This window comes from Anolis sagrei, chromosome 10, assembly GCF_037176765.1.
Source record: "Anolis sagrei isolate rAnoSag1 chromosome 10, rAnoSag1.mat, whole genome shotgun sequence".
In the NCBI taxonomy this organism is placed as follows: domain Eukaryota; kingdom Metazoa; phylum Chordata; class Lepidosauria; order Squamata; family Dactyloidae; genus Anolis; species Anolis sagrei.
The window spans coordinates 26,710,978-26,723,634 of NC_090030.1; the positions used below are offsets into that span (position 1 = coordinate 26,710,978).

General features: G+C 43.8%; 1 protein-coding gene across 5 annotated transcripts in view; it reads right to left on the reverse strand.

The window, feature by feature from the left end:
• Positions 1-12,657, reverse strand: part of ATP11C (ATPase phospholipid transporting 11C) — a 188,636-nt gene that overhangs the window by 30,812 nt on the left and 145,167 nt on the right. For all 5 annotated transcript variants that reach the window (XM_067471661.1, XM_067471660.1, XM_067471663.1 and 2 more), the window contains exons 25-27: positions 6,859-6,994; positions 6,638-6,703; positions 2,838-2,941 (exon numbers count right to left, since the gene is read on the reverse strand). In XM_067471661.1, the coding sequence (XP_067327762.1) occupies positions 2,838-2,941; positions 6,638-6,703; positions 6,859-6,994 (306 nt within the window). The remainder of the gene's footprint in view (positions 1-2,837; positions 2,942-6,637; positions 6,704-6,858; positions 6,995-12,657) is intronic.

Below are 12,657 nucleotides of genomic sequence, written 5' to 3' on the forward strand. Positions count from 1 at the left end.
AGTTCGGAAGCTCCAACTAGTCCAACGCTCGGCAGCCATGATTTTAACAGGAGCGGAGCGCAGGGAGCATACATCCCCCCTATTGCGCCAACTCCACTGGCTACCGATCTGCTACCGGGCTGAATTCAAAGTGCTGGCGTTGGCCCTTAAAGCCCTAAACGGTTCCGGCCCAAACTACCTATCCGACCGCATCTCTGCCTATGAACCCACCAGGACTTTGAGATCTTCCGGGGAGACCCTGCTCTCGATCCCGCCTGCTTCTCAAGCTCGGCTGGCGGGGACGAGAGATAGGGCCTTCTCGGTGGTGGCTCCTTGGCTGTGGAACGCCCTTCCTACGGACATTAGACTAGCACCATCTCTAATGGTATTCCGCAAAAAGGTGAAGACCTGGATGTTTGTGCAGGCGTTTGAGTAATTTAGTGCAATCTGGTAATGGAACATAGGAATGGAACAATGGACGACGAACCTGGACTACGCTTGGATGATGAGAAGATTGGGTACGGTTGTTTTTTGTAATAATTGTGCATTGTAATTGCTTATTGGTAATTTATGGATAATGTGTTAAGTCAATTGTTATATGTTGTATGGAACCACTGCTGTTTCTACTGTTTTTACTGTTTGTGAACCGTTGTGAGTCGCCTTCGGGCTTGAGATACAGCGGTATAGAAGCAAAGTAAATAAATAAATAATAAATAAATAATTATAGGATTGTATTTTGCTATTTTAATGTTTTAGTGTGATTTAGAATATGATGTTTTAATGACTGTCTGTAATATTGATGTTGGAAACCGGTCTGAGTCCCTCGAACGGAGGTGAGAAGACCGGTATACAAAACTGCTAAATAAATAAAATAAATAGAACAGAAATGGATAGGGATCGCGGTGTCAGGTTAAACCAGCAATTCTCAACCTGGGGGTCGAGATCCCGGGGGGGGGGGGGTGTTGTGAGAGGTTGTCAGAGGGATTGCCAAAGACCATCAGAAAACACAGTATTTCCTGTTGGCCATGAGGGTTCTGTGTGGGAAGTTTGGCCTTTGGTTGTAAGTAAACTATAAATCCCAGCAACAACAACTCCCAAATGTCAAGGTCGATTTTCTCCAAACTCCACCAGTGTTCACATCTGGGCAAATTGAGTGCCAAGTTTAATCGAGATCTATCATCTATATAAATAAAAATGCAATGTTCGTTTGTGGGATTAACAGAACTCAAAAACCACTGAACAAACTGACACCAAATTTGGACACAAGACACCTAACAACCCATTGTATGTCCTTCACTCAAAAAAAATGATTTTGTCATTTGTGAGTTGTAGTTGCTGGGATTTATAGTTCGCCTACAATCAAAGATTTATAGGTGAACTATAAATTCCAGTAACTACAACTCCCAAATATCAATGTCTATTTTCCCCAAACTCCACCTGTGTACATATTTTGGCATATGGAATATCCATGCCAAGTTTGGTCCAGACCCATCATTTTTTGAGTCCACACTGCTCTCTGGATGTAGGTGAACTACAACTCCAAAACTCAAGGTCAATGCCCACCAAACCCTTCTAGTGTTTTCTGTTGCCATTTATGGAAGTCCTGTATGCCATGCTTGGTTCAGTTCCATAATTGGTGGAGTTCAGAATGCTCTTTGATTGTAGGTGAACTATAAATCCCAGCAACTACAACTCTCAAATGACAAAATCAATTTTTTGAGTGAAGGACATACTCTGGGTTGTTAGGTGTCTTGTGTCCAAATTTGGTGTCAATTCCCCCAGTGGTTTTTGAGTTCTGTTAATCCCACAAACGAACATTACATTTTTATTTATATAGATACTTGTATACCATCTTTCTCAGCCTATTGGAGACTCAAGACGAATGTCAGAGGAAACTTTTACCTTTATCTTTTAAATGCTTTTCTTAATAAACAGCTGTAGTTAGTAGGCTTGGGTAACCACGGAAAAATTTGGTTCTAAACCCGTTTCGTTTGGCGGGGACGAGGGAGAGGGCCTTCTCGGTGGTGGCCCCCCGGCTGTGGAACACTCTCCCTGCACACATCAGACAGGCGCCCTCCCTCATGTCCTTTCGAAAAAGCCTTAAGACATGGCTGTTCGAGAGGGCATTTAATTAAGTGCTAACATTACGGTAAAGAAGAATTGGAATGGAACAAGGAATATGAGACGGGTTATGATTCCACTATGAGACGAAGCGGATTTTTAGTGTAGTCTGTAATTGTTGTTAGTTTAGATGTTGTTGAAACTGGCTTTTTGTAATTGTCTTTTATGTGTACTGTACACCGCCATGAGTCGCCCTTATGGGCTGAGAATGGCGGTTAATAAGTGCATCAAATAAATAAATAAATAAATAAATAAATAATAATTCCGAAATTTTCCTTTTAAAAATTTCAAAATATACGAAATTTTGTAAAATTACGAATCCATTCGTTAACGGCGGACGAGATTGCACAATATGCTAAAAAAACCTCCAAATGGGACAGGAGGAACTTCTGAAGCTTCCCTCTCCCTCTGTTGTTGACTGTTGGTGTGATAAAACAAACAACAACTATAGAACTTGCACCAGACATGCGAAAATAATTACGAAATAATTACGAAACAATAACGAAATAAATTGAAAAAAAAATTCGAATCTAATTTACTCCTCGCACTATTCCTGCATGGCTCAATATTGGATCGTAAGCTAATTTAAATACGAATTAATAACGAATTACAAAATTAACGAACGAAACTGCCCAAGCCTAGTAGTTAGTAGTACTGTACTCTGGTATAGTGCTAGGTGAAAAGGTGTCCCAAGGCTAGAGTGCAACACAACTATTGATTTGAATCAAAAGACTTACCAAATAATTCCTCCCCAGAAGAATGAGAAAAACACATAGAAGATCAAGGAGCCCCACATGACAAAGTGGTTCATCCACGTCCAGTACCGAGTGTCTAATGCCAGCTAGGAGGGGTTTAAAAAAAAAGGCAAGGGGAGACGTAATTACAAGTTTTGAATACACCACAAAGTACAGTTCCAATTGCATATGCATACAATAATTAACTAGAGTCAATAGAAGATCTGCTAGCCCTGTGAAATCATAGAATCAAAGAGTTGGAAGAGACCTCATGGGCCATCCAGTCCAACCCCATTCTGCCAAGAAGCAGGAATATTGCATTCAGATCACCCCTGACAGATGGCTATCCAGTCTCTGTTTAAAAGTTTCCAAAGAAGGAGCCTCTACCACACTCCGGGGCAGAGAGTGCCACTGCTGAACGGCTCTCACAGTCAGGAAGTTCTTCCTCATGTTCAGATGGAATCTCCTCTCTTGTAGTTTGAAGCCATCGTTCCACGTCCTAGTCTCCAGGGAAGCGGAAAACAAGCTTGCTCCCTCCTCCCTGTGGCTTCCTCTCACATATTTATACATGGCTATCATATCTCCTCTCAGCCTTTTCTTCTTCAGGCTAAACATGCCCAACTCCTTAAGCCACTCCTCATAGGGTTTGTTCTCCAGACCCTCGATCATTTTAGTCGCCCTCCTCGGGACACATTCCGGCTTGTCAATATTTCTCTTGAATTGTGGTGCCCAGAATTGGACACAATATTCCAGGTGTGGTCTAACCAAGGGGTAGAATAGAGGGGTAGCATGACTTCCCTAGATCTAGACACTATGCTCCTATTGATGCAGGCCAAAATCCCATTGGCTTTTTTTGCCACCACATCACATTGTTGGCTCATGTTTAACTTGTTGTCCACGAGGACTCCAAGATCTTTTTCACACGTACTGCTCTCGAGCCAGGCATTGTCCCCCATTCTGTATCTTTGCATTTCGTTTTTCCTGCCTAAGTGGAGTATCTTGCATTTGTTCCTGTTGAACTTCATTTTGTTAGTTTCGGCCCATCATCTCTCTAATCTGTCAAGATTGTTTTGAATCCTGCTCCTGTCCTCTGGAGTATTGGCTATCCCTCCCAATTTGGTGTCATCTGCAAACTTGATGATCCTGCCTTCTCACCCTTCATCTAAATCATTAATAAAGATCCTGAACAGGATCAGGCCCAGGACGGAACCCTGCGGTAAGATGAATCCAAGATGGCTTGGATTCAAAAGGGATGAGCTGGACATTCAGAGAGTATTATTATTATTATTATTATTATTATTATTATTATTAATACTACTACTACTATCAGTGAGAAACTGCTTTCTCTCCCCGAGGGGACTCAGAGCGGTTTACATACCAAAAGGTAAACATTCCAAGCCGCAGCCAACAAAAATACCGGAATCAAAACAATACAAAATAGCATGAATAAACTTATAACTATAAGAAAAAGTAAAAATAAAAGGAAAATAATAATATTTGAATAAAACATAATTACACTAAAGACACTTGTTTCCCTTAAAGTTAAACAACTAAAATGCATAAGAAAGTGCCTAACATATCAGTAATAATTTTGAAAGTACAGTGTTCCCGCGCTACTTCACAGTTCACTTTATACAAACTCGCTGTTTTCAGTTTTTTAAAATAAATATTAATGCAGAATATTTGCATTACAACAGGCCTCAGAAAGGGAGGCTGGTGCGCGGGCCGGCAATCCCTCCACCGGCTTCGCTTGCCCTCCTGCAATTTGGAGCGCTTCTGCAGCCGCTCCTTCTCCCGGGCAATCCTGAGAGCGCCTGCCTGCCTCCCTGGCCTCCGCGGACCCCGGCAGAGCAGCAGTCTGAGGCCCAGCAGGGAAGGCCTGCCTCTCTGGCCTGCTGCTGCCTGCATGGCTCCAGAGGTGGGGAAGTAAGCGTGTGCTACCGAGCACAATTCAAAGTGCTGGCTTTGGCCTAGAAAGCCCTAAACAGCCCCAGCCCAAATTACCTGTCCAAACACATCTCCCCCTATGAACCATCGCAGAGATTAAGATCCTCCGGGGAGGCCCTGCTTTCCGTCCTGCCACTGTCACAGGCGCGACTGGTGGGGACGAAAGACAGGGCCTTCTTGGTGGTTGCTCCCGGGCTATGGAACTCCCTTCCTGGTGAGATCAGGTCGGCCCCCTCCCTCCTGTCCTTTAGAAGGATGGTCAAAACTTGGCTGTGGGCCCAAGCTTTCGGAACAGGGCAATAAAGCGGCTATTGTAGTTCAGTGTGTTGGTCGCGTTGCTACTCCTAGTAGCAGGGAAAATGGGTCTACTCTGGAGTCTGAGGGAGAACAGCAGCGTCAGCGCATTAGGGAAATCATTATGGCTCCAAGTGATACTGACACGTTTCCAGGCTTCTCCGATTGTGAGATGGGGGATGGGGAAGTGAGCAGAGGTGTAAAAAGGGCTGCTCGCGAGCCAGAGTCTGACGGGGAATTACAAAGGAAACATATTCGGGACATACTTTGTGCACCAACAGAGGATGAAGATTTCCTTGAGTTTGAAAGAAGTTCTGGGTCTGGGAGTGATATGGAAGAGGAGGAGGAATTAGATTGGACCCATGTGCAAAACATAAGGGACATCTGTAACTAACCCACCTCTAGTGAGGAATTTGAGGGGTTCACTGGGGATTGGCAGCCAGGGGACTCTTGGCAGGATCTGAACCCTGACAATCGTTGGCAGAGGTGGAGAGATGGGCATTCAGCTGCAGGTTTGGGGGCAGCTGAGAGTGATGACGAGAGGGTGGGGAGATCATCAAGCTCTGAGGAAGAACTTTGAGATAAAAGTGGGTTCAGTTTGGCTTGTACTTCGCAGAAGGCAAAGTGTCTTTATTGGACATAATTCTTTGTGCTGCCAACTTTCAACTTTGGGTCCTGGGCTGCAGCTTCATGTGCTCCTGTACTCCTGTTTCCTCGGAGATTCCTGCATTCCAGCCTTGTTTACCAACGGATTGACCACGTACCGGTTTGACTACGCTTTTGGCTTTTCTGGACTTTGAACTCTAATATCTTTGTGACTGAAACATTTCTTAGTTTTGAAACCACGTTTTTCCTGCTTCTGTGACTGTGTTTTGGTGCCATTTCGATTTTCAAGCAGGTTGCTTCACTTTTTGTTTAACCCGGATTATAAAGCAGCGCTATGATCCGGATTATATTTTTGTTTCTTGTAACGACTTCTTTTTGATGCCAAATCACTCCTGAGACCCTTAGCACTGAAGTTAAGTGCTTTGTAGGTCCATTTGTATTCAATAAAGCTGTGTTTGAACCTTTATTTTGTGTCTGGCATTGTTTAAGGCTTCTGGGTCCTGACAGTGGCAATACGAAGGATGACCAGGCCAATTAGATTTGACGCAGATGGCTAGGATGGTTTTAAATGGTGTGTTTTAATATTTTGATACATGTTTTTTAATGTTTATATATTGTATGTGAATCTGTGTCCCGGCATTGAGTGTTTGCCGTGTATATGCTGTGCTCCGCCCCGAGTTCCCTTCGGGGTGAGAAGGGCGGAATATAAATGTTTTAAATAAATAAATAAATAATATTGGAGAGTGGTCCCTGGTCAAAATAAGTTTGGGAACCACTGCTCTAGAACCTTGTCCAGGAAGGGGAGATGGAAAATAGAGTGATAGTTGCCAATGATAGCTTGTTCCACTATGTCTGTTATAGCTTTTATCTGTTATTATGTGCCATTGTGAGCCTTCGTAAAGATGTATATAGACTAAACAGACACCCAAACATACAGAAACGGAAAGAGCTCTAACCTTTAGAGTGACGGTGAAGACCAAGACGGTAAAAACCATTGTCCCAAAGGTCCAGTTTCCGGCCATCTGAAAAATGCATTCGAGATTGTCAAGATTTGGGGAACAGGAATAGAAAGGAGTTGGAAAAAAGGAAGAGATTACAACTCGGTTTTTTGTTGGAACAAAATATTAACATTGCAATGTTTTGTTTCTTTCGCAACAAGAGCTTTATTTCCACTTACCTTTCCATTGTTCTCTATGGAAGCATCTTGCATAAGGAAATAAGTGCCAAAGAAAAAGACGCAGCCATCGAAAAGGCCCAGGAAGGTCCAGTATATGAAAGGCTTCAACTGCAACATGGCATTGTCAGAAACATTCCTGCCGAAATGGGGAGACGGTAAGAGACGGAAGGGTTAAACAGAGGCAACAAAGAGGGGAAAGGACATGTAACACCGCAGGTTGAGCATCCTTCATCCGAACTTCTAAAATGGGCTGAGAGAGTGAAACCTTTATTAGTGATGCTTCAATGTCAACACGCTTTGTGTCTTGCATAAAAAATGATTAAAATGTTGCATATCACATTGTGTGTATAAGACACATATTGTTTTTGTGTGCTCAAAAGAGTCACGATATGACCGCAAAGCATGACAATATGCAAACTAGTGTCGGTCCCCCACATTTGCGGGTTCGACTTTGGTGAAGTTGATCACTTACACATAGAGTTGGAAGAGACATCTAGTTCAACCACATTCTGGAAGAAGCAGGAATATTGCACTCAAAGCACCCCCGACAGATGGCCATCCAGCCTCTGTTTAAAAGCCTCCAAAAAAAGGAGCCTCCGCCACACTCCGGGGCAGAGAGTTCCACTCCTGAACGGCTCTCACAGTCAGGGAGTTCTTCCTCATGAAACTACTGTATATACTCAAGTATAAGCCTAGTTTTTCAGCCTTTTTTATAGGCTGAAAAAGTTCCTCTCGGCTTATACTCGGATCAACGTTATTTAATATTTTACTCTGTTATTATGATTTTTATTACATGTACTAGACGTCCCCTGCCACGCATTGCTGTGGCCCACATGGGGGTTCTGTGTGGGAGGTTTGGCCTTATTCTATCGTTGGTGGGGTTCAGAATGCTCTGTGATTGTAGGTAAACTATAAATCCCAGCAACAACAACTCCCAAATGTCAAGATTCTATTTTCTCCAAACTCCACCAGTGTTCACATTTGGGCATATTGAGTATTCGTGCAGAGTTTGGTCCAGATCCATCATTGTTTGAGTCCACGCTGATCTATGGATGTAGGTGAACTACAACTCCAAAACCAAAGGGCATTGCCCACCAAAACTTTCCAGTATTTTCTGTTGGTCATGGGAGAATTGTGTGCTAAGTTTGGTTCAATTCCATCGTTGGTGGGATTCAGAAGGCTCTTTGATTGTAGGTGAACTATAAATCCCAGCAACTACAACTCCCAAATGACAAAATCAATTTTTTTTGAGTGAAGGACATACATTGGGTTATTAGGTGTCTTGTGTCCAAATTTGGTGCCAATTGGTCCAGGGGTTTTTGAGTTCTGTTAATCCCACAAACGAACATTACATTTTTATTTATATAGATTTGTAGACATAAGAATGGATGGGCGATGAGGCACAAGCGCCCTCTGCTGAACACGAGTTGTACATCCTTGTGAAGATGCATTGTATATTTGAACATTTATTAAAATAACTAGCTTGAGTCCCCGGTGTTGCCCAAGGTTATTTGAAAAAGTCAATTTACTAATTGCACAAAATTCATAAGGTTGTGGGTGAACTACAACTCCCATCATGCCAGGTTAACCCCCTGAAACACCATCTTAATTACAAAAATGTGAGTCAAACATTGTCAACTGCCCTCAGTATGAGTAGGCCTCAGTGGGAGGAAGGCTTCAGTATGAGAGAAGCCTCGGTATGAGAAGGCTCCAATGATAGTTGCCCTCAGTATGAAGAGGTTTCAGTCTGAGAAAGGCCTCTGTCTGATAGAAGCCTCAGTGTGAGGTAAACCTCAGTGTTAGTAAACCTCAGTGTGAGGTAGGCCTCAGTATGTGAGATGTTTCAGTATGAGAAGGCTCCAGTGTTAGTTGCCCTCAGTATGAAGAGGCTTCAGTCTGAGAGAAGCCTCAGTGTGGTAAACCTCAGTGTTAGAAAACCTCAGTGTGAGGTAGGCCTCAGTATGTGAGAAGTCTCAGTATGAGAAGGCTCCAGTGTTAGTTGCCCTCAGTATGAAGAGGCTTCAGTCTGAAAGAGGCCTCAGTATGAGAGAGGCCTCAGTGACAAGTAAACCTTAGTGTGAGGTAGGCCTCAGAGATAGTAGGCCTCAATGTGTGAGAGGCCTGTGTGAGAAGGCCTGGTGTGAGAAGGCTTCGGTGAGAGAAGCCCTAGGTTGAAGACCTTGTGTGTGAAGCTCCAATGTGAAGGCTGCTGTATGTAAAAAGCTACTGTGTGAAGCTCCTGTGTAAGTTCGGTGTAAGAGGAAGCTCAGTAAGAGCACGAGAAAGAAGCCAAGCGTGGAAGCAAAGAAGGAAGTATTGTCATATGTTCTGCAGTTGATGGTGGTTGGTGATGGAAGCGTTAATGTGAGTATTAGTTCTAGAGGGTTTGGTAATCTGTAAGTGGGAGTTCATGGGTGAAAGCAATTAAGGGTGGAGGTGTGCAGGAGATGGGTTGCAGCTGGGTGTTACTGGATCTAAGGAGCTAACCTTGAGACTGATCTTTGGGAGAAAAGTATCTATTGTATTTTGGTGGTGGATGCTGCTGGTTTTCCCCCAGGTCTGTTGGATTTTCGTTATCCTGACCTGTCTCCTGTAATCTTGGAACCCTGGAACCTTGGACTGGCTTTTGACTACGATATAGACTCTTGATCCCTGGACTCTGTTATTGAACTATCGGCATTTGACCACTGGACTGGACCCTTTTGACTACAGAATGTTTTTACTATCAGTTTTCGTTTATTCTGTGGCTGGGTGCTATCTTTATGTTTTATGTTTTGGTCTATTGAAACAGCCAGGAAGTTAGTGCTGTTTTAATTAAACCGTTTGATAAAACTGGGAGTTTGGTTCATCTCTACCTCAATAAGATAGAGCCCTGGCAACGTGACAAGTATAAAGAACTTTATTTGTGTTATGGAAACCTTGTTCCTGTACATAGTTGAGGCAAGGGAGAGAGATTATTTCCACTTTTTAAAAAAAACTTCTTTGCTGCCTTATACTGATTCAGTTTCTTCTTTTATATTGGCAGGGACTTTCTGTGTGCTGTTACACTTGTGCTTTATATCGCAGGCAATGAAACACTCTTGTGTATAACAAAGTAACACAGTTTATTTATAACTTCTGGCTCCAACGCTTGTGGTTACATTTGTGTTGTGTTGCAGTCTTGAGGCTTACAGTCAGTATCATTTACTTGGATAACTTTTCTGAATAAACTATCAAGGTTTCACATTCACAAACATGTTACTTGCTTCACACACTCTTGGCTAAATTATATTCTGAACTAAGGCAACACTAGCCTTCTTTATGTTCCTTAAAACTCGAGCTCTATTTAACTAACTGCTTCTCTATATCAGAAGTCTTTAACACATCTTCATAACTGCTTATTTCTATCAGGCACTCGAAAACCAACTCTCCTCTTCACACACAGATTCCTAACTGTCGTTTTTAAACTCCCTCACTCTAACTACCTCTTTCAGAACCTTGGCTCCGCCCCTTTGGAGTGTTCAACTCTGCTCTCCCCAACTGTCATTTTGGCCTAGCAGCCTTTTCAAATCCTGGGCCTACACTAATCTGCATATGACCAATCGGCTTCACATATTCAAATGAATCCCATCTCTGCTGTTGCTACCCTGTCTATGCCTATTCTTCCCTATCTGCCATATGTAAACATAGAGCTATACACCAAAACTTTAACATAGAGTGGCAATTTCACTACAATAGTAAAACCATATTATTTTGGTCTCTGTGTTTATGTTCTGTTTATAACTTTTGCCTACTGGTGCTGGGTCACGCTGCTGCTAATAAGTTACTCTGCTATATGTTTATGAGGAGGGTCTTTTGTTCATAAGCCCACTAGCCCATTATGCTTTGTGCATGCTGTTAAAAGCAGCTGGCTTTGATGTTGTTCTGCTTCCCGCTTCTCCTCTACTAATAGAAGTGCTAAACAGAAAAAACTGCCAAGCCCCCTGTATCCAGGGACATGCTCCAACCAATGAATAATCAAAGGAGTGTGTGTGTGTCATTTTTATAGAAAAATGCAATTAGATTGTTTCCCTATGCAATTATACTTGTTAGGCAAGCATATGAGCTTGCTAATCTCCTCGTGGGCTATAAATAGAGCAGAAGGAGGGGAAATGCCACAGCATTTGGCAAAGGAGGGCAGGGGCACCGCAGCGGAGTGGATCCCTTTCCACCTGCCTCCCCTCTGTTGCACACTCAAATCCCCCGTGATGCAAAGAAGGATGTTTATACCACACAGAGAGCCTGATAATGGACAAGGGCAGCTGATGGGCTGGGCACGAGCCAGGCGGAAGGTTTTCATCGGCTGGAATGGGTTTGCAGGGCACTCAGCAAACCCAGGGTCTGGCATCGGTCACTGCACAACTCAAGAAGGGCTACCACTTGAGCTTTACACAGATCTTGGCCTTTAGTGATTTGTGTCTGCCACCAAAATTGAGATGCAACAGACTACAGAATCATAGAGTTGGAAGAGACCTCATGGGCCATCCAGTCCAACCCCATTCTGCCAAGAAGCAGGAATATTGCATCCAAAGCACCCCTGACAGATGGCCATCCAGCCTCTGTTTAAAAGCTTCCAAAGAAGGAGCCTCTGCCACACTCCGGGGCAGAGAGTTCCACTGCTGAATGGCTCTCACAGTCAGGAAGTCCTTAGAATCATAGAATCATAGAATCAAAGAGTTGGAAGAGATCTCATGGGCCATCCAGTCCAACTCCATTCTGCCAAGAAGCAGGAATATTGCATCCAAAGCACCCCTGACAGATGGCCATCCAGCCTCTGTTTAAAAGCTTCCAAAGAAGGAGCCTCTGCCACACTCCGGGGCAGAGAGTTCCACTGCTGAACGGCTCTCACAGTCAGGAAGTCCTTAGAATCATAGAATCATAGAATCAAAGAGTTGGAAGAGATCTCATGGGCCATCCAGTCCAACTCCATTCTGCCAAGAAGCAGGAATATTGCATCCAAAGCACCCCTGACAGATGGCCATCCAGCCTCTGTTTAAAAGCTTCCAAAGAAGGAGCCTCTGCCACACTCCGGGGCAGAGAGTTCCACTGCTGAACGGCTTTCACAGTCAGGAAGTCCTTAGAATCATAGAATCATAGAATCAAAGAGTTGGAAGAGATCTCATGGGCCATCCAGTCCAACTCCATTCTGCCAAGAAGCAGGAATATTGCATCCAAAGCACCCCTGACAGATGGCCATCCAGCCTCTGTTTAAAAGCTTCCAAAGAAGGAGCCTCTGCCACACTCCGAGGCAGAGAGTTCCACTGCTGAACGGCTCTCACAGTCAGGAAGTCCTTAGAATCATAGAATCATAGAATCAAAGAGTTGGAAGAGATCTCATGGGCCATCCAGTCCAACTCCATTCTGCCAAGAAGCAGGAATATTGCATCCAGAGCACCCCTGACAGATGGCCATCCAGCCTCTGTTTAAAAGCTTCCAAAGAAGGAGCCTCTGCCACACTCCGGGGCAGAGAGTTCCACTGCTGAACGGCTCTCACAGTCAGGAAGTCCTTAGAATCATAGAATCATAGAATCAAAGAGTTGGAAGAGATCTCATGGGCCATCCAGTCCAACTCCATTCTGCCAAGAAGCAGGAATATTGCATCAAAAGCACCCCTGACAGATGGCCATCCAGCCTCTGTTTAAAAGCTTCCAAAGAAGGAGCCTCTGCCACACTCCGGGGCAGAGAGTTCCACTGCTGAACGGCTCTCACAGTCAGGAAGTTCTTCCTCATGTTCAGATGGAATATCCTTTCTTGCAATTTGAAGCCATTGTTCTGCGTCCT